General features: G+C 32.6%; 2 protein-coding genes and 1 non-coding gene across 3 annotated transcripts; 2 read left to right on the forward strand and 1 right to left on the reverse strand.

Moving 5' to 3' along the window:
• Window positions 1–1521: 1521 nt before the first annotated feature.
• On the forward strand, window positions 1522–10073 carry LOC101222660 (5'-adenylylsulfate reductase-like 5). The gene is made up of 4 exons (XM_004147490.3): window positions 1522–2226; window positions 8718–8899; window positions 9197–9321; window positions 9412–10073. The coding sequence occupies exons 1-4, from the start codon at window positions 2059–2061 to the stop codon at window positions 9831–9833; spliced, it is 897 nt and encodes a 298-aa protein (XP_004147538.1). The 5' UTR covers window positions 1522–2058; the 3' UTR covers window positions 9834–10073.
• An 8894-nt stretch (window positions 10074–18967) lies between these two features.
• Window positions 18968–20854, forward strand: LOC101222422 (hypothetical protein). Its single transcript, XM_004147489.3, has 2 exons — window positions 18968–20264; window positions 20408–20854. Exons 1-2 carry the CDS (start codon window positions 19509–19511, stop codon window positions 20522–20524), a joined length of 873 nt encoding a protein of 290 aa, XP_004147537.1. The 5' UTR covers window positions 18968–19508; the 3' UTR covers window positions 20525–20854.
• A 1426-nt stretch (window positions 20855–22280) lies between these two features.
• Window positions 22281–22450, reverse strand: LOC116403589. Its single transcript, XR_004216394.1, has one exon. It is a non-coding gene; the product is annotated as a small nucleolar RNA snoR138 (small nucleolar RNA).
• Between the last annotated feature and the right edge of the window lie 163 nt (window positions 22451–22613).

Genomic DNA, 22613 nt, shown 5'->3' on the forward strand with positions numbered 1-22613 from the left:
ACCATAGACTCATTAATGACATTATTTGCGACCTTTCTAGTGTCATTGATTTCATTCTTCCCATTTTTTACTTCAGAGATTAAGACATCTTTAGTTTCCCTACTAGCGATGCTCAACTTTATGTCGTGGGTCAAGTCGCTAATTCTTCAAATGTACGATGTTTTATTCCTTGCAAAATATAGAGAAGTTCCTAGTGCATTCCTTGGGTGCATATCCCCATTGTAGATAGTTTTGTGAGCTTGTCTTGAAATCCATGTTTAGAGCTCTCCATCAGTTTATGTAGTCAATGACTGGCTCTCCCTTTCGTTGTATCATGTTTGTAAGCTACATCATGCTTACAGTGCGCCTGATGCTGTAGAAGCGGTTGAGGAACTCATTATCTAGTTAATGACTTTTGGCTCTAAATTGATATACCACTCAAAAGCATTTCCTTTCAAGCTTCAAACAAACTGTCTGACTAGTTGATCTCCTCTTGATTCTGTGTTCTCGCATGTTTCAACAAAATGAGCAATGTGTTGCTTTGGATTATCCTTTTCGACGAATTGTTGAAATTTTGAAGGCTGGTACCCAAGCGACATTCTCAAGTTGTCGATTCTTTTAGTGTACGAACTAGAGTACATAAAAGAAGTTTGTGGCAGTCCTCCATACTGAGCTCTAATGAGTTTGCGATCATATCCTATAGCTGTTGAATTGAGAGGGAAGCAACAAAAGCTAATTGTTGTTGTGGTTGATTTTCTTGCAACACATTTTTTTCCTTTGTCACCCCCCTTTGACAACCGAAGTTTAACTCGATTCAATAGTTTCATGAGTCTCCATTTGATCAAAAAAATAATATTTAATTTGATCAAAATAATTAACTTGATCCAACATTTGAAAACATGTGACATTATTAGAATGGAGCAATTTATGTTTTCAATTTTAATTTGGGACACATGTCAATTTTTTTAACTAGTCCTAAATTTAATTATTTATATTTTTTTATCATTTATAATTAATCTCCAAATTTCCTATTCAATAATAAGTTATGTTAGGGAGAGTTTTGACATCAAAAGTTGCCATAATTTATCATTCACTTATTTAAATATGAAAACTAAATGTACATGCAATCTTAAAAGATTTTGGCCCAAAAGTATAATTGGTTTCATAAGATTGTTAATAGGACAATAAGAAACATTTCCAAATTGAGGTTATTTAAGTTCAACCACTGCAAATAAATTCCTTTTCTTTATCTACTCAGAACTAATATTAAAATTTGGATTCTATAGATTAGGAAAGTATGAGAGAAGCATCATATAAATGAAATTAAAAGAAAAGAAAATGCAACATTGGGAAATCCAAAAAAGGGTGATTACCAAAGTAGAATCAGTCCTCAACCACCTTTGACATGACAAACAAGTTGGAGTTCATATTTCTCCAAAACAATAACAATAACAATAATACAATCCCATAATAATCAATGAAATATAAATCCAAGATGACTAAACTTCTTAATTTTTCCTATCTATAATCACTCCACATTCATAGGAAGGAGAGAAGAGAAAATATTACAAAGTATAAACTCCATTTTGGTTCATTGTTGTTTTGGATATTTTAAGATCAATCAGCAAAGTCTCAGCTGGATGGATGTTTAAGGGAAATACTGTAATGGGTAATTTCATTTGACTTTTTTTGGAGCTTTAAAAATCGTACCTTTATTTGGAACTTTTAAAGAACCGAAAACCCAAAATAATCCACAAAAAAGGAGATCGAATCAGTTCTATCGGTTGGATTTTCAACAAAAACCCTCCACCGCTGCCGCCGCCGCCGCCACCTCCCAACGGCCACCGTATGATCCAGATAAAGAAGATCGAAGCACACCCCTTTTTTTAGAAACTTGAGGAAACAAAACAAATCCTTAACCCCACTTTTTTGTGGGTGTTTATCTGTTCTATCACTTTTTTTTTTTTTTTTGTTTGATTTTTCATTTCTGGTTTATCCCTGGTTTTGCTTTTCGATTTTTCTGTAATACCCTTGTTTCTTCTTCCTCTTCATCGTTGTGGTTTAATCTCTTCTTCCAACATGGCTGCCTTTGCTCTTTTTGTCTATTTTCTTGCCCTTTGCCCTTTTGGGTTTGTGTCTTCATCATCTCTTTCTAGATCTTCAATTTGCCCTAAAGAATCTGATTTCTTTCTCTATGGTGTTCGATCTCAATGCCCTTTCTCTGCTGTTCCCAGCTCGCCTTTGCAGGTATGATTTTCTTTGTCATCTTCTTAATTTTGTGTTGATTTTCCTTTTGCTTAGGTGCTGTTATCACTTTTCTCTGTGGTGTTTTTGTTTTCTTGTCTGAATCTAACCTTTTGGGAGGCTGTTGATGTCTGTGAAGCTTTTTTTTCCTGGGATTCCCTTGTTGTTCTCTACTTTTAGTTTTGAAAATCTTGGAGGTTTGCTCTTTTGTTTTCCCTATTGAAGTATGTTTTGTAGGGCGTTCAATTATTCCTTTAGAATTGGATTGTTAGAAGAAATGTTAATGGTTTTAGCTGTGTTGAGCTCTTGATTGTTTTGTACATGATGAACATTCAGGTGAGGGTAGGTAAAGAAATTTATGCTTATTTGTGATTTTCTCTTTTACTATTGAAAAATTATAAATTTTAGCTGAAAATCGGGTGGGAGAGATTAATCTTGAATCATGTTGAGCTGGGATGATTAATTCATTTTTAATCCAATTTTTGTGTAGACGAGAAAGTCAACAGAAATGACTTGGAGTTTTTCATTCAAACATTACACTCAATGTTGGGTCGAGTTAGGATGGATTTTGATTTCAATACGACAACCTAATTGAATTTGAATGGTTTAAGTATCAATTTCAAATTATGTATTTAGAGTTGGGTTGATTTGGTCATTGGCCTTCCTTATAGACAAAAAACTCAAAATATAATACTATGAAGGTTGTTCTCACTGATTTGATATTATTTAAATCCAAGAGAATATATATATATGTAGTGTTTAATTAACTCCATTGATAAAACTAGGTTGAATTGTATCATTTTCATAAACATTGTCTCCTGGTGCTCCACTCTTCCACCTGCGTATTTTTCCTCTAACCCTTGTATCCTCCTTCCATACCCTTGTCAAAGAACCTTGTGCCTTCTAGATTTTCAAAGAATTTCAAAATGAAATTATGTGTTTTGGCCTGAAAAATAGAGTAACAAATGTTGTTTTTATGTGGAAGTCAATTAACTCCTTCACTCTGGTAGTCACCAATGCCTAATTATCCCATCAGAGAACAAAGGTATTTAGCTAAATGGGGGGGCTTGAACATAAGTTTTGCAGCCAACAAAGTCCACTTCCTTCCTGTTTATTGCAAAGACACCCCTGAACCGAAGAATCATTTGGAAACCAATGACAAACAGTCCTTCCGGATAATATCTCTTCATTTATGGTAGATTGGAACAATCTCCATGTTGTCTGATGATGCTAACAATGTGTTTCATGGCCAATCATTCAAGAATCGATCCTCACCAATCTCATCAAACCCTTTCCAGGACAACAAAGCAATAACTCAAGTTTATGATTAGACACTTGCCACCAACCCTTGTAACCAAACCGATTCCACGATGATTGGAAAGTATCAATTGTTCTACAACCTAACAACAGAACCTTTCTATTGTGACAATAAGATATTTTCTTTTGGAAATGTTTCTATTCAAAGAAAGGGTATCTTCCTTTGGGGGTTGAGTTGAAACTCGATCTCTACCCTTACTCTTGAATGGAAGAAATCTTCCAATTTACTAGAAACAAGTGCGGAGGTACATTCTGAGCTTTGGCCATTAAGATAGACAGATCAACCTAACTGTCATGCCCTTGGAAGTGGCAAAACTCCATGGCCACACCTGGTCAGAACCCTCTGTCGATTCCACTATGAGATGTCGACAATCGGCTTGGATGCCATTGTTAGGTACTTAAGCACTTGGGAGAATCACACTCCAAAACCGGCTATTTGGGTGGAAGAGCTAAGCCACTTAAGTACCACATTGGTCATCCCATTCTAACCAAAGTGGGACAGAGACATCTTACAACCTTGGTTCTAACAAAATAAATTATTAATCCACTGCTTTCAAACTCCCTGTTTTTGTGGATCCTTCTTTTTCTTCTCTTACACTTTCAGAAATTTCTAGAGAAGACCCTGGGAATAGTCTACCTCTAAAATCTTCCTGTTTTGCCAAAAAGTTGCCTTCACTAATGAGCCTTTCCCCTTTTATACAACCCTCGTGTACTCTCCTTGCAGGTCCCAGTTCCCTCATATTGACCAAGCGACCGAATTTTCACTCCAAGCCTTAGCCATCCTTCTTCCTCATTTTTCCCACAAGAGACTCTGACCCCTCTACCAAATATATCTCTTCCACCCCAACTATTCTCGTTTGAAATTACTATCTCACCTCAACCATCTCACCAACTAATTTTCCATCTCCTTTTTCCTTAACAACATACCTTCAACGCTTAACTCCCCTTCTCGATGAACATGGTCTTTGTATCATGGTTATACCCTGTTACTAGAACCACCACAAAAGAGAGTTTGTACTATTGATGAGAAGAAATCCAAAGTGAAAAGGGAGTTGCATAATCTTCTTACTATTGTTTTTTATGACTGAGCAATCATATTAGAGTCAATGAAATTTATTTCTTGGAATGTACGAGGTATGTTCTTCTTTGATTAAACGAACTCTTCAACAACAACATCTGGGCATCGTTCTTCTGCAGAAACAAAATTATCAGTCATTGACACCTATCTTGTCAAATCTATATTGAGGCCTTCAAATATTTCACGGACTTCTCTTGATTCCTTTGGAACTTCTGGGGCATTCTTATTCTATGGAGTGAGCTTGACGTTATCAAAAGGAACTTATCAAATCTCTATTCATGCCTTTATATCTGGTGGTTTCTATTTTTGGCTAACAACAGTCAATGGGCCATACAAAGTGATTTTTGTGATGATTTCTAGTGAGAGCTCCGAGTGGCTGGTATAGGGGGTGATCAAGGGGATCTCAATGTGATATGTTCCAACCTCTGGCTGCATCCCACTTGCCTAACTTATTTCACTATTGAATTAGTCGAACAAGAAAAAAAACTATCTTTTTCACCTAATCAATAGGAGACTCGACATCTTTTGCTAGGAGAGATTGAAAAATTTGACTGCTTAAGTCAAATTTGTTGGTAACAGTATCGTTAGTTGAATTGGTTCAGAGAGTGTGATCAAAATAATAGGGGATTTCATTGTGTTTTAGCTGCTCACAGAAGAAAGTATTTGATTAGTGAGTTTTGGGATGGTGTTAGTGAATGGAGTTAGTTTATTCACAGTTGGAGAAGCTATTGAGGCTGAATTCATTGATTTCTTTCTGAAATTATTTACTAAAGATGATGATTCTCAATTCCTTCCTACTAATAATGATTGGTGTCCTATCATTGTGGATCTATCTACTGGACTGGAAGTTATATTTACAAAGTTTTCCAAATAGTGAAATGAAATCATTGGGTATAATTACTGTCTCCTGGGCTTGATGCTTTTACCTCTGAAATTTTCAAATACCGGTTGAATACCATTAAACATGATTTCATGGCTATGATTTATGATATCTGTAATTAATTTGGCTCTCAATGAAACTTATATTTGTTTTGTTCCAAGGAGTTTGGCTTTTGAATACGTTGTTGACTGCTGGCCAATTAGTCTCTGCCCTATGCATACAAGATTGTTAGTTGTGTTACATCGAACCAATTGAAATTGGTATTGCCTTCCACTGTAGTTGAGAGCCAATTGCCCTTTGTGTCTAATAGACAAATTATGGACACCACCTCTCACAAGAAAGGCGTGTTCTTAAATTAGACCTAGAAAAGGCCTTTGAGAAAATTGATTGAGATTTTTTGGATGTTACCCTTCATGCCAAAGGTTTTGGTATCACTTGGAGGAGATGGATTTGTGGTTGCATCTCAGTGTCAACTATTTGATTATTGTTAATGGTTGTCTTAGAGGTAAAATCTTTCCGATTCAAGGTATGTGTCTAGGTGATCCTCTCTCTTCTTTTATCTTCATTTTGGTCTGGACTTGTTTAAGCAGGTTTTTAAGTTTTAAACACAGCGCTAATTTGGGTAAAATTGCAACTCATTCTATAAAAAAATCTCAGTTTTGTTTGACTCACTTTCTCTTTTTTCGATGATATGCTCTTGTTCTCCACTATTGGCATAAAAGCCTTGGAGAATCTTTTTGAAGTTGTTAAATTTTTTAATTTACTTTTAGTAACCTTTCTAAGAGTTAGCTGTTGGGGATTCACATTGCTGATGATGATTTGAGCATTTTGATAATGATATTGAAGTTTGGTCGTCTAAGGGGTACTTGGCCCACCTTTAGGGCTACATCCAAAAACCACTGGTTTTTTGCCATCTATTATTTAGAAAATTCAGCATAAACTTCATACCTGGAAATATGCTTTCATTTCGAAAGGAGGTTGGCACACTCTTCTTCAAGCTACCTTGTCCAGCATGCCAACTTACTTTTAACTTTGTATAAACATCCAATAAAAGTTTCCAGGACATTGGAAAAGCTTGTTTGTGATTTCTTTTTGGAAGGTTTTAGAGGCAATGGAGGGATTTATAATGCTAATTGGAAGACAACTTGACTTCTTAAACTTTTAGGTGCATTGGTATTAGCAATTTCCAGCACCGTAATTTGAGTCTATTGGCAAAGTGGATTTGGAGATCTTCAACGGAAGGTAATGTGTTACGGTGCCAATTGATTGCTGCCAAGTATTCTCAATCGCAGCTTGTTTGTGTCTGGCCTCATCAGATTAGGAGTGGTTCTAGCATATCCCCTTTGTGATGTGTTTGTTCTACATTGGGCCTCGTTGTTCGTCCTGCTCATGAGTGCATAGTAGAAGATCTATCTCTTTTTGGCATGATTCAGACTGAGTTGTGGAGTCATTGTTATTGTTTTTCCTTGGGGAGAAAGGAATGGACATATTTTGGGGGTACTTCTTTCTTGATTATTTTATGAATTATTGTTGTAAATGTGAATCTCTTTTATTGATTATAACCTCTCTACTTTAATTGTTAATTAGGAAACTTTCATTAGACCCACCATTAGGTTTTTGAGGCCCTTTCTCTTTTATTTCATTCCATCAATGAAATTTCTCTCCTAAAAAAGGCATGCTTTGCAATGCATATGAAGCTGCAGAGTTAAATAGTTCCAAAAAGGGAAAACATCAATCATCTTCATAGGCACTCATTATAATGAAACATCGATCATCTTCATTTGAAAACTCTGCTGTTTCTTTCCTTCCATTATTATTCCCCTGGCCTAACTGCCCCCCCCAATGAATTCTTGTACCAACAATGAAAGGTTCCAAGAGATTCTAAATTTGTTAGATTCTCCATTGAGTTAGAGTTTGCATATTTAAAGTGAAGCATTGTCAAATTTGGGACTTCCCGTGCACATACAAAGGATACATCGATTAAGGAAATATCAATAAATTCAGACATTTTTGGCCTTATCACATTAGTGTTCAGTTTTTGAAGGATATTCAAACTCACCTCAAATTAATTCTTTAATTTGGTGAATCCTATATGTGTACAAATCAAAGCCTTTTCCATTTTAGGAGCTAAATAGCTTCTGATAGAACAAAAAATTCTCCCTTTTGTGGGAAAAAAAATTAAGAAGATAAAGTAGGAGGAGATACTGGAAATGCAAAAATCTCTCCTGCAATTTATGACAAACACGGTATTTAAAGGAATTAATTTCCAAACCATTACTAGGAGATGATTTCCAATTCATCTCTATATCTAGATCTACACAATGTATCCTTCCCATCATTTTGTTTACCATGTTGTAGTGGAATACTAATGGAGGCATCATTGTCATCCTTGTCAATCCAAGTTTTATAACTTCGAGTAATCATCATTGAAATAATGATTGAATAATGACTTTTTCATTGTTCTCAAAGAAAGCTTGGTCTAACAATAAATACATACATATCTACATTCTGAATTATGATGGGAGTTACTTCATCGATTAGTTCTAACAGATAACTCAAATCACTCCAGCATATAGTTGAAGCATATCTCCCTATTCTTAGTTAGAGGTTAGAATCACCCACTTCCAAGTGCTGTTGAACTCAAAAAATCATTCTACCCTTCCTGTAGTTTCACCCCTTTTGAAATTATTTCTGGTAGCATTTGGTTAGATCTATTTAGGTGGGAGGTAGTGCTGAGTGCCATATGATTTCTATTTTGCACGTCTATGTATCCGTCTATGTGATCAACTTATTCTTAAAAATAACTGCAGTTGTTTCTTCAGAAGCTGATGCATTTCCCTTGTAATTTTTCTACTTATCAAAGATGGTATATCAAACTTTAGACAAGAAACACATCAGAGGTATCGGATGGACCTTTCTACCTCCGAATTTTCAGAGAGCAACTCATAGAAAACAATTATCTTTGCATAACTATCTGTTTCTATGTAGAAAGGTGAAATTTAGTTTAGCTGGAGTACAGTGTAAGTGGCATCTTTGTTATGGAAAATTGATCATGTTGATCTTTTGTTATGTTCGTTTTGAATTCTATGATCTATGTCTCTTTGTATTTTGAGCAACAGTCTCTTTTCATTATCAATAAAAAATGTTTGTTTCCATTAAAAACGCCCCCTTTAAGGCTACAACATTAATTAAGTTGCTTCTTCTTTTTCTCATATTTAGGTGGATGGGGATTACATTGATGGGACTTTGACTTCTTATAAGAAGATCGGCTACACCTCTGTGTTCTTTTATGCTTCATGGTGTCCATTTTCTCTCCATTTGCGCCACACATTTGAAACTCTCAGTTTCTTGTTTCCTCAAATGGAACACTTGGTGGTTGAACAATCTTCTACACTACCAAAGTAAGTAGTTCTTGATGTTCTTGCTTACTGTAAATTCTTGTCTTGTGTTCTGTTTTTCTGTAACGATTGCATTTTCAGATTGTTTCCTGGGAAAGTTCTAAATAATTATTCCAAGTTTGTGCATCATGAACCTTTCTATGTTCTCTATGTTTTATCTAGTAAAAATTACCAACTAATGAGATGAGAAATTGAAGTGATCTACATATACATATGGGTGTTTTCTTTTGGCATTGAAGCTAGAATAGATATGCTGGTTTATAATCTCTTTACTTATACATTTATCCTTGCATATTTTAGTGTACTCTCGAAATATGGAGTCCACAGCTTCCCATCTATATTGCTGGTCAATGGGACATCACGTGTTCGGTATCGCGGTCGAAAAAATATACTTTCACTTGTTCGCTTCTATAACCGAATAACAGGTAAGGTTCTCTTGTTTTTTCACATGTGGTGTGTGTGTGTGTGTGTGTGTGGGTGGTCTTGCTCAAATGAGTTTTGTTTGGTTATATCAGGATTAAAACCAATCCCGTACTATAACAACGCTGAGTTAGTTACTATCGAGAGTGTTGGAAGGCCCGTTATCCAACTGGCAAAGCCTTCCTCACCAAACAACATATTGAAGAGTGATCCACTGTTGGCTTTCTCCTTTGTATTCGTCTGTCTTCGTGTAGCAATGTTCAAATTACCACATGTCCTGCATCAGCTAAACAATCTTTGTAGATCTTGTGTTCCTCACCTAAACTTGGAAATATTTGGCGAAACACGACAACTAATGGGTCGCATTCTTCAAATGCTCGATATCAGAAGGGCATGGGCCAAGCTAAGGCTATACAAGACGAAGAACATCCACAAGGGAGCAAGGAATGCACGTGTTTGGGCATCGTCTTTGGCTTCTGTCTCGTTGGGTGAATCCTCGTCTTCGAGATCGACTTAGGTTCACTCAAACCTTGTAAAAATGAAAATCGCAACTTTTGATGATAGAACCATCTCCTTCTTTCTGATGAAACACAAGTATTTTTCTTGCAATTAGAAGTAATAGAGAGTAGTAGTTAGGCTTTTTTGATTCCTCTTCTGAAGGCATGTATAAATTGTTTCTCTTATATTTGTATAATTAATAATATTACACATTTTACCCACAATCAGAACATGTGTAAATTCAACCTGGCTGTCCTAATGATGGGTCCTTTCATGATAGTTGGAACCTAACGATATCATTGTACGATATTCGATATCGGTGGTTAGAACTCTTTTGTGTTTTTAGATTAATTACTGTTTTGGATGTTTTGGATTTTGTGATTTTGAAAACATGATTTCTATGTTTTTGTTGTTTCTAAATTTTGAATTAAGATGTAGAGTTAGTATTCGATAATATAAAATAAAAAGAAATTATTTTTCTAATCTCCAAGTTTTGAATATACGTGGGTTTGTTTCTTTACACTAGAAATTATTTTTCTAATCTCCAAGTTTTGAACATATGTGGATTTATTCCTTTACATTTAAAAATGTATCATTTTAGTTTGTGTATTTATAAAAAGAGACTCATTTGGTTTTCAAATTTTCAATCCTTAAAAGTAGGGTTAAAGAAGTTTATCAAATAAATTTATACTTTTATTTAAAATAATTGAAATTTTAAACCAGTTTTTTCTAATCTTAAATATGATATAGTTATTTTATAAAATAAAACAAGAATAAAACTTTTAAAACCTACTTTTAAAAGTTCGAAAACTAAAAAGATACATTTTAAAAATTTGAGAAACCAAGGAGCCTCTTATAAAACATGACTCATGAGATAAAAAAATGTACCATTTTAAAATTCAGGGATCAAATTCATCATTTTAAACGACTAAGAATCTAATTTCTAAATAAACATTAAATACAACTTTGTTTTCATTCCAAGTTTGTTCTTACCTAATTCACTATCAATCCTGCCTTATTCCATGTTTAGAAATTAGAACAAGATTGAGTTGTATTTGGGAATTGGGCTAATAAATCTTTGATGGGATGTAATGGTTGGAATTCAAAAAAGAATTTGAAGAAAAGATAAGAAGAGGGGAAGGGCTGTGGGGGCATTGAATTAGGGACCATATTGAGAATGAGTTTGGTTTTGTGTAAACCATTTTCAAAGATTGCTTCTAAGGAAGAAAAAAAAGTGGTTTTATGTGATTTGAAAGTGATTGAAGATATTTGTGCTCTATAAATGGCCAGATGCCAAAACTTTTGGAGAGTTTGCTTATTCAAATAGTGTTTGTATTGTTGAGAGTTTGGGACATGTTCACATCATTGCCACAAAATTTCATAACTATTACGAGCTCGTTTGATAACGTTCTTATTTATTTGGTTCTAGAAAGGAAAGAGAAGAGAAAGAAAAAGACAAAGGAAAGAGAGATTTAATTTTTGCAGATAGTTTTGGTTATTTGTTTTAAAGAGTGGAAATAAATGTACTTTAGACCATCACTATTATTTCTTAGGAGAAATATCATTAATTACTGCCCAACTTTATCTTTAAATTTTCTCTACTCAAATTTGACTTTGGAATTAACTAATTTTTTTTTTTTTGTAATTAAATGCATTTTAAATCTTTACCAATTATTTGATTTTTGGTTTTAGTGTATAAGAATTCAAACCATAAATACTTTTTTTTACCTCTAAATTTCTTCTTCATTAATTTACTCTTTATCTATATGTTTTCAAAACCTACTCATAGCTTTTTTTTTTTTTTTTTTTTTTAATAAATATGTTTTTGTTTTTGAAATTTAACTAATATTTCAACTACCGGATGAAATAAGTTTAAATTTAAAAAACAAATAGATAAAATACAAATTGGTTACCAAACATAAATAGATTGTTTTTCATATCCAATCCATGAATCACAAAGAATTTTGAGTAATTAAGTATAGTACACATATGTTAAAAGATGGTGACTTTTGTGCAATTATTTTTTTTGTTAGAGAAAGTATTGTAATACAACTTGAGAGTGAAGATTTAAATCATAGACTTCTTGTTCGGTTTTAAGGTACATAGTTGTGCTAAACTTATCATCGACTATTTTGAGCATTTTCATCATTTAAAAAAATTACCTTTAAAAAATCAATCATGAAAAATTTCAAATTAGGTACAAAATAAACCGAAAAAGAAAAGAAAATTATACTTTCCAAGCTGAGATTTGGATTTCAAACAATTTTGGATTTATTTTAATTGTAACAGTCAAGATCAAGATCAAGAAAGGTACATAGTTTAAGGAATATCATATCAAAACTATATTCTTAAGATTTGAAAGTGTTGAATTTTCTTATATTCTCTAAAATATTTAGTGTATTTTGTATATATTTATTATTTAGATGTAATATATTTTTTTCTTTATTTGTTTGATTTTCTTTCTTCTATATAACAATACTTTATGGTTGTTTTAGAGTAGGAGAAAAAAGAAAGAAATACAATAATATTATTCTTTCTTCCTAAAAAGCAAGTTAATATTAGGTGTTCAAGTCAATCTAATGTTATTTTCTTCTCAATTAAAATTAATTTTCACTTTTGGTTTCTTCTTCATATATCGAGCCCACAAGCTTGCTTGCTTTAAAGTAGTTTTGTGTTGGATGAACTTCTAAAAATTCTTTTAAGAAATATGCCAGTAAAAGAACATCATGAAGAAACTCGTTGTTTACACGAAGTTTTTGGAGAAACGTGTTTCGTGGAGTTGAATTTGTGTTGATGTTGATGCAATGCAGTTCAATCTCTAGTACTGATTCCTTAATTCTCTCTTGGTTTATATGTGTATGCTTGATTTGAGGAAGCATAGCATGTTATGTTCTTGAAGTCAAAGTCTTAGAAAGCTTGTATCTTCAATGAACTTTTGTCTTTTAAACAAAGAGTAGCTTACGGGAAGAGAGGATCTAGAGAAGGAAGGTTTGAATATATTTTTTTGAATTGAATTATTTAGATACAATGCATTTCCTTTTATAAAGGGAAATGTACAGTAGACGAGAGAAACAAAAAAACTATATAACAACTAAATTGAAAAATGAAACAACTAAACTGTTTAATAACAATTTTCTTAGTGAGCAGCCTTAGTAAAAAAAAATTGACCTCTCAAACTCCTCTATTGATAGAGTTCTAGGTGGCTTGATGAGTTTGAGTTTGGTTGGTCCATGAACTTAACTCTTTAAGCCAACCATATTGGATTTGTATCTTATTAAGAATTAGTAGTAAATTAAGTGTATTTTCACTAAATTAGACTTCAACCAAAATCTTAATATTCAATTGAATCTAAATAATTAATTAGATACAACGATGAATACGAAAGCATATGACATCATCAAAATTTGCAAATTTAAGTCTTCAATTTCAATTTGAGACACATGTCAACTTTTAATTAGTCATGAACTTAATTATTTGTAATTTCATTATTAATTTGGTAAAAGATGTGACAATTTGTGATTGATTCAAAATTTAATTTCATTCAACATCTATGCTAGTTTATGGGTATCTTTATTTTTAGAAGTAGTTCAAGACAAATAAAAATGATATTGCCATATCTTAAAAGATGTAAAAAAAATGTTATAAGGCTTAAGATGTCGAATCCACTATTTGAATCTTAATCGTACGATGCATTGTATTAAAATTTAAAACTAGAAACTAAAAGATAGGACACCTCAGTTTCAAATATGAAAATTAGAGAAATGGCAAACTATGGACAATACCAAAAAAAAGCAAGCGAATAAAGTGAAGAATTATGTTGACGTTAATCTTTGAACTCAACTTTCTTTGCTTGTTGGATCCGTTCAGAAACAAATTTAAGAAGTTAGAAATTAAAAACTAGAAATTAGTTATGATTAATTACTAATTAATTTTTAGTATTATCACTCTATAAAAGAAGAGTTTTTTTTTTTTTTTGCACTTATTTGCATTCTTCATCTTGTAATCCTTTCAAGAAGAAATGAATGAATAGCCTTCAAAGGGGATGTAGGTGCTTTTGCTAAACCACTATAGCTCCTAATCCTAGCCTAGTGGATAGTTGGACGTCTTTTTGGCTCCAAAGTCTTAAAACTTCTGTGTGCATTGATTCTTTTGCTTTCTTTTTATTCTCTCGAATATCCTTCAATGCATTGTTGAAAATTGATGTTGCCGTTGAAATAGAATGAGCTTGAAAGAAATTAGGAAAACAAAAATTAATAATTCTGCAGGAACAAAAGAATGAAGAAACGAGAAAAAATAAACTTTACCTTTACTTTTCCGTGAGTCTCACCAAAGAGAGAAAAGAGCGGCCAACTATCCATCATATAAGAGTAACTTTAAAAGATAAATAAATAAAATCTTTTGTTTTTCTAATAATTGAAGGTTAAAATATCATTTTAGTCTTAGAGTTGGTTCAATTTTAGTATGTACTTTCAAATGTCTAAGTTTAGTTCTTAGACTTTTAATAAATATTAAATTTAGTCTTTACTATTAGTTTATTATAATTTATTTTAAAGAAATTGTAAAAAATAACAAAATAAACAAAACTGAAAGGAAGGTGAAATATTTGCTTAAATCTAAAGATCAAACCTTTGAATGTTTTAAAATTTGGAGGACTAGAGTTGAAACTCAAACTGAAAAGAAGTTGAAATATTTTAGAACTGATAATGGCCTAGAATTTCTAGGCAACAATTTTAACTCTCTTTGTGATGAGTGTGGAATTACTAGACACAGGACAATGGCGTATACTCCACAATAGAAGGAAGTTGCAAAAAGAATGAATAGAACACTAATGGAAACTGTTAGATGTATGCTATTAGAAGCCAAACTTTCTGAAGTCTTTTGAGCAGAAGCTTTAGCCACAACAACCTACACCATTAATAAAAGTCCTAGTAATCCTATTAACCTGAAGACCTCTGAAGAAATGTGGAGAGGTTCATCTTCTGATGTATCAAATTTGAAGACCTTCGGATGCATTGCTTATGTACATACTAAGCAAAGTAAGGTGGAGCCTAGAGCCTTAAAATGTATGTTCATAGGGTATCCTGAAGGAGTGAAAGGGTATAAGTGCTGAGATTTTACTTCAAACGGAAGCTTGATTAGTAAAGAAGTAGTTTTCAAAGAAAATGAGTTCTACATGAACTATGAAACTAGCAGGCAACACAGAAGTGCAGAATCATACTCCTAGTTCCTATGTTAAAATTTATCTATGTCATAAAGATTCTATAAATATTGATGATCAACCACAATCATCTGATGCTCCCAGCACCTCAGAAAACATAACAGATAGACAAGTTGAAAACCTAGAAGATTATCTTTTGACAAGAGATATAGAAAGAAGAACCAGACAACCATCAAGATATGCAAGGGCTGATTGCATTTTTAATTACTCTCTAGAAGATGATAATAAAGAATCTAGCAGCTTTGAAGAAGCATTAAATGGTAATGAAAAGGATGAATGACTTGCAATAATGAAAGGTGAGATTAATACTCTACATAAGAATGAAACATGGGAGTTGACTATTAGACATCTTAACAAAGGAGTTATCCCCTGCAAATGGGTCTACAAGAAGAAATTCTCATGTGAAAAGAATGAGAAGGTGAATTCAAAGCGAGACTAGTTGCCAAAGGCTTTAAACAAAAAGAGGGAGTTAACTATACATAAATTTTTTCTCCACTAGTAAAGCACACCTCAATCAGAGTTCTCCTAGCTATTGTTGCTTGTGAAGACCTTGAGTTAGAACAGATGGATGTCATTACAACTTTTCTACATGGAAGCCTAGAAGAAGATTTATATATGGAACAACCTAAAGACTCTGAAGCTAATGGAAAAACAGATCTAATTTAAAAACTAAGAAATCCTTATATGGATTGAAGCAATCACCAAGGTGTTGGTATAAAAGGTTTGATGATTTTATCAACAAAATAGGCTATATAAGAAGTCTATATGATCCTTATGTCTACTATAAGAAGTTAACTAATGGAAGGTTAATCTATCTACTATTATATGTTGATGACATGCGACTGGCTAGTAAAATTTTTACTAAGCTAAATGAGATAAAAGAACAATTGAAGAATTAGTTTGAAATGAAGGATCTAGGGTTAGCTAAAAGGATCCTAGAAATGGAAATCACAAGGCAAAGAAGCGGAAGGAAATTGCTTCTATCACAAAAGCAATATACTAATTAAGAAAGTTCTAGCCAAGTTCAATACGGATAATGCTAAGGTAGTGTCTACTCTTATGGGCTAACAATTCAAATTATCTGCTAAAGACTCTCCTAAAGAATCAACTAAAAGACAAACTATGTCTAAGTTCCTTACTCTAGCAACTAGGAACTTGATGTATCTAATAGTTTGTACTATACCTGATTTAGCCTACAACTCAAGCCTAGTCAACAGGTACATGAAAAATCTTGGGAGAAATCATTATGCAGCTACTCTGAGTGGGTATTTCGATACCTAGTGGGAACAGTAAACAGAGGCTTTCTATATGCAGCTCATGATGAACTAAATTACTTCTAAAAGGCTATGTTGATGCAGATTTTGCAGGAGATTGTGATAAGAGAAGATCCTTAATTGGTTTCTCTTTTTCTTTGAGAGGCAATTTAATTAGTTGGAAGTCTAATCTTTAATCAGTGGTAGCTCTATCAACTACTAAGGCAGAATTCATAGCAGTTTCAGAGGTAGTAAAGGAGGCTATATGGCTAAAAGGTTTGATCAGTGAGCTAGGTTATGTTCAAGATGCCATAGAACTCCTATGTGACAATCAAAGTGCAATCAATTTAACAAAAACCAGCAGTATCATGAATGGACAAAACATATAGATGTTAAAATAGTTTTTGTTTGTGATATTATTGAATAGTGAGCATATAAAAGGTCAGCACAGAAGATAATGCAGCAGATTTCCTAACTAAAGCTTTACCTAAAGCTAAGTTCAGTCACGGTCTAAATCTACTCAAAGTAGTAGATTTGTATGTTGAAAAATAAATACATGAAGTGAAGACTATCAAGGAAGTTCTTCATTCAAGAGGGAGAATTTGTTAATCTTTGAACTCAACTTCTTTTGCTTGTTGGATCTGTTAAAAAAACAATTTAAAAAATTAGACATTAAAAAATTACAAATTAATTATGGTTAATTACTAACTAATTTTTAGTAGTTTTATCACTCTATAAAAGAAGAGTTTCTTGACACTTATTTGTATTCTTCATCTTGTAATCCTTTCAAGAAGAAATGAATTGATAGCCTTCAAAGAGAATGTAGGTGCTTTCGTCGAATCCCTCTTAAAGCTTTGTGTGTGTCGATCCTTTTGCTTTCTATCTATTCACTTGAATATGCACTCCATTGTTAACCAAGATTGATGTTGCTCTTGAAATGGAAGGATCTTGAAAGAAATTAGGAAAACAAAAAATTTACATGAACAAAAGAATGATGAAATGAAAAACCTTTACTTTTTTTCATGAGTCCCACCAAAGAGAGTTGTCCATCATATAATAAATTATACGGACTAACTTTAAAAGGTAACTAAATAAAATCTTTTGTTTTTCTAATAAAGATTTTATCGGTTGAAGGTTAAAATATCATTTTAGTCTTAGAGTTGGTTCAATTTTAATATTTACTTTGAAATGTCTAAGTTTAGTTCTTACACTTTTAATAAATATTAAATTTAGTCTTTACTATTAGTTTATTATAATTTATTTTAGAGAAATTACAAAAAATAACCAAATAAACAAAATATTTATAATCCATAAAAAAATAATTATTATATAATTTTGTCTTGGGGTGGTTTTTATTAACGAAGTGTAAATAGTTTGCTTTTTTAAAAAAAAGGTTATTTTATTAATTTTTATATTTTATTAGCATTTTCATTATAAAATTTTAATATATATGTAAAATCATTATGAATATTTAATCAACTTCAATAAAAACTATCCCTGATTGAGGGACTAAACTTAAGATTTTACTAAAAATATAATAACTTGAACAAATTTCAAAATAAATAAATTAAAATAGTATTTTAACCTATCCTATAATAATAGTGTGAGAGGATTAATGTTATAATAAAATTAACACATTTTAATAGATTTCCATTAGATTTTGTTTTGATAAAATAAAAAGTAGAGAGAATGAATAACAAACACAAAAAGGGCAAAACAAAAAAAGCCAAAGTCTTACGTTTCATTTTAATAAAATTAAAAGTTGAAAATTGGAAACTTTCCAATATTCAAATTACGCCAACCCTCTATTAGTTATAATTATAATTATTAAAACAATGGTGAGAAGAGAATACTAATTCAATACCTTTTTTTTTTTTTTTAACTAACTGCATAAAATATTTTTATTCAAACTATTTCTTTCTTTTTGTAATAAAGCTGCTTTATAATAAACTTTCAAAATATTTAAAATCCTATTTAATTTTTTCAAAGTTGCTTATTCTCAAAATTAAATACATACATTTAAGTCAAACGTGCTCTTCCTTTGTAAAATTATTGTTTTGAAATGATTTTAATAGATTCACTAACCATACAAAAGTAGTTTTTTTTTTCTTAAACCACTCTAGACAATCCACAAATCAATTCCAAACATCTAGATTGTCTATTCAATTTTAATTTTTCATAAAATATGGCAAAATTGTGACACAATTTTATTAATTGTCTGTCAATAATAGTACTCGTAGTTATCCATATTTTATTATAAATATTTTAATTCATATGTTATATTGAAAAATCCTTCTAAAAATATTTAAATCTACTTGTAATACATTAAATAATAGTGTATGACAGATAATATTTTATAATTATTTTTGTTTATTTTACTATATTTATAAATAGACATTTCTAAAATTATATAAGATGTTTGACAAAATTAGAAATTAAGCAAATGGACATCTAATTGAAAGTAATTAAAAAAGAAAAACGTTTTAAAGTTTTTAGTCTTTCTAGGTATTGTCAATGAGAAGATTCTTAGGTATGGACAGCTGCAAATTACATAATAACCTTTAACTTTCCTCTTCCTTCTAAAAATGAAAGAAAGAAAGAAAGAAAGAATACACTTATCCTATCCTTATCATTTCTAGACAATCCCAGCAAGCAACCGACACACTTTTTAATTAGTTTTTTGGTTCCATTCCTGTGAGGCTGTGGCTTGTTCGAATCACCCAAAAAAATTCACCCACCCAAGTCAACAAAATCATCAAATTCCTCTCATCTTCCTCTCTCAAGTTTTTCATTTCTTTTTTCTTCGCCAAACAACCATCTTCTGAAAGAATTTTCTTCTGCCCATCTAAATATATTCACAAATGAAGCAGCACAAAGAAGAAAGCTAGAAGAATCCAAGAGGGTTTATCATTTGAGTTCTTGGTGGGTCCTTACTGACCCCATCGCCCCCCTTTTGTCATTACTGTTTGAGAGTATTAAAAAAGGATAAGCACTCAAAAAACTACTTCAAATCATTTTGCTTTTGGCAGTCCCCTGTCCAAGAGCAACAAGACACAACTCCTTAGAGGGCTTTGGCTAAAGCACTTCTGTAAAAAAAAAAGTTCTAAGTTTTGAGTTTTGTTTCATATAAAGTTCACCTTGTTGTGACTTTTCTTTCGTTTCTCATCATTCAATCATACATCCTCTATTTATTCATAGTTCTTCTGGAGAAAAAGGAAAAAAAATGGACCTCCATGAATGGGAAATTCTATCAGACGATGGGTTGCATGATTACAAAGATGATCAAAAGAAGATTGTTTCCTCTAAGAGACGTTCAGGTTCTGATGCTAAGATTGTGTTTGATATGAACTACTTCCTTTGTCCATCAATGGATTCTTCTTCCAAGCAGCACATCAGCCAACCGTCTCCTTCAAGATTGGTTAAACAGCCGATTCCTGTTCATCTTCAATTGGATTCACCAATTATCAGAATCCCAGATGATGATTCACTAGCACTGAAGGAAAAAGAAAAAGAAAAGGAGTCCATCGTGATCGGTGTTGTGCCATCAGCCATGAGTGAAAAGGATCAGAAAGGAGCTGGGGAAGCAGATCAAGATACTGTTACTCAAGTTTTCTTCAAGAAAATGAAGGAAAATGAATTCGTCGACATGAAAATAGACTCACCCAGATCCAGTAACAAAGGAACAAAGCCTCAAATTGATGTTGGGCATTATCAGTTTGATGATGGGGGTGAATCAAAAGAGAACATTACAAACTCCCCTAGAATGAACTTGATGAGCCAGAAAAGCAACAAAGAGATTGATGCAAACAAAGATGAGATGAATTGGGATGGATCCGTGGGTGGGTTAAACATATTAAAGTGGAGTTTAAATGGGATTGGAGCCATTTGCTCCTTCGGTGTTGCAGCTGCCACTATTTGTATTCTGTTTCATGGAGGCAACCAACACAAGCTGAGAATCCAGATCTATACCCATGATAAGGTCAGGTCAAAACTATTATGTAATATTACCTCAAATTGTAATAAACAAGCAACTTTTTCTAGAGAATTAACTATTAAGTGAAAATGTTCAGTTATGTAACCCATAAGCTGGAGTAAAGCTTATTTTCGTAGCATTTGTTGCAGAAATTAAAGCAAGCAGTTCAGCAAGCCACTAGATTAAATGAAGCTATCTCAGCAGCAAGAGGACTTCCACAGACAAGAGCTCATATAACCTGTGGTGGACACTATGATGGGATCTAAGGAAGCTAAGAGTTCGCGCTGCCTTGAAGACGAACTCTAACACTAGAGGATGAATTGAGGTGGATATGCCAAAGCCCAGTTCTATTTTTCTATGCAAAGTTTACCATCTCTGTACATAGAGATTATAGCTTTAAGAACAAAAATAGGTTCAGGAGTCCAACCTGGTTTCATACTGGACGGATTCCTAGTCTAAGCCAATACCCAGTGTTGTTCAACTATGAATTTCAAAGGTTTGTATGATTTTATTGTGTCATCCATAATGGTCAGTGTGGAGAAGTATAATATTTTACACAATATATATTTGAAATGAAAGAGATTATTTTAGAAAAACTTGTGGAAGCCTCAATACTTGATGGTTAGAATGCCATTTTAGTCCGTATACAATAACTCCTCTGACAAGGTCTCAAGATTATAACCTTTGTCTTACTCTAATAAATGTAAACAACAAAAAAGTCTTCAGCATTAAAAAATAATACTTAATGTTAAAGTATTGAGATTTTAAAAAAAACTTGCAAGTCTTTAGCATTAAAGAATGCCTTGAATCTTAATTTACCTTCAAACCCTTCAAAACCCTTTTTCTTTGATTCCTGACCGACTGGAAGCACCTCAATAGAATGAGCAATTTCCACCCTTTATCATTTAGAACCAAAAAGAATAAACAATTACAAGATCAGAGATTCTCTTGAACATAAGGGTGCTTGCCGTGTGAAAGATAATCAAATTAGCTACCAGGAAAGAAGGATGTTGCTTTTATCATAGCTTTGACCATCTTGTTTAAATGTGTGAATCTTAATTTACCTTCAAACCCTTCTAAGCCTTTTTTTCTTAGATTCCTGGCTGTCTGGGAAACACCTCAATCAAAAGAGCAATTTCAATTTTTTAGAAGCGAGAAGAGAACAAATGACAGGACCAAAAATTCTCTTGAACATCAAGGCATTTTCCCTGGGAAAGAAAATCGAATTACAGCCAAGTTAAGCTTAGCTACCAGACAAGAAAGATGCATTTTTTATTATTCCTTGGCCCATTTAGTTCATGCGTTGTTCTGCAGTGTTCAAGCAAACTTACCCTATTCTACCACTAATTAATGTTGCTTACATACAAGGCAAAACCATTGAAGAACCAAGTTCAGGCCAAAATAATGAAATTGAATTGAGAGAGAGTGACCCACTAAATAATAGTACAGAACAAGCAAAATCTAAAATAGAATTCCTCTCTATTTCTTTTCCTAGATTGGAACAGCAAACAATAATGCGAAATCGATCAGATCAAATAATTCAATAGAGAAAAAACTTAAGGGAAGAAACCAGGAGTACAATGAAAGGGAAAGAGATTCATGAGTCATGACCCACTTCAGAAAGTGAAAGATCAATGGTGGGATTTGAACTATTCACAAAATATCAAACCTCCCCATTTGTATTATTGACAAAATACATTGTCTTAAACATCAAACAATGCAAACCCTTTACGTAATCAACCACATATTTCACAATCAGATTGCGAAAAACGATTAAATCCCTAAATCAAAATCCAATTACAGAATATCATTTTCACAGATCTAAAAAGCTTTGTTTAATCACTATTTAGCCTTAAAAATTCGCAACAGCATCAAAACCTGCATCCAACACTCCCAGATTCACTTAAAAAGGAGAAAAAGAACACCCAATATTCGAAAAGGCTAACAAAACCCAGATCAGATGCCTTATCAAAAGAGCTAAAAAAGACGAATAAACTGCAAAAGATAAGGGGGTAGGCAGAGAAATGTTCGAATCTATCTAGGAGAGGAACGAAAGGAAAAAGCGTTCGACTCCCTCAAACGGATTCGGCGACGGAATAATATTATATAATCCGATGAATTGATGTAAGCCCTTGTCTGAACCAAATGGTGTGGAAAAATAATTAGCACCTTCTGGTTATTCGAAAGGCTATGCAGAAACCAAATCCATTAGCAGTTTCATATTTGCTTTCCCCCAAATCTAAACAACGAATACCATAAGCAACACTAGAAGAAAAAAAGATATTGCAGAAATTGAAATGAAAATACAAAATGTGAGAGAAAAAGAGCTAAAATTGGTTGTTTGATTAGGAAAGT

The sequence above is a fragment of the Cucumis sativus genome, chromosome 4, assembly GCF_000004075.3.
Source record: "Cucumis sativus cultivar 9930 chromosome 4, Cucumber_9930_V3, whole genome shotgun sequence".
NCBI classification, from domain to species: Eukaryota; Viridiplantae; Streptophyta; class Magnoliopsida; order Cucurbitales; family Cucurbitaceae; genus Cucumis; species Cucumis sativus.

Bases quoted from the DNA above. Each gene is read 5' to 3' on its own strand.
- LOC101222660 (XM_004147490.3), top strand. From the start codon at position 2,059: ATGGCTGCCTTTGCTCTTTTTGTCTATTTTCTTGCCCTTTGCCCTTTT. The intron at 2,227-8,717 runs GTATGATTTTCT...TCTCATATTTAG, and splicing joins TTCCCAGCTCGCCTTTGCAG to GTGGATGGGGATTACATTGA. The intron at 8,900-9,196 runs GTAAGTAGTTCT...TGCATATTTTAG, and splicing joins CAATCTTCTACACTACCAAA to TGTACTCTCGAAATATGGAG.
- LOC101222422 (XM_004147489.3), top strand. From the start codon at position 19,509: ATGGACCTCCATGAATGGGAAATTCTATCAGACGATGGGTTGCATGAT. The intron at 20,265-20,407 runs GTCAGGTCAAAA...CATTTGTTGCAG, and splicing joins AGATCTATACCCATGATAAG to AAATTAAAGCAAGCAGTTCA.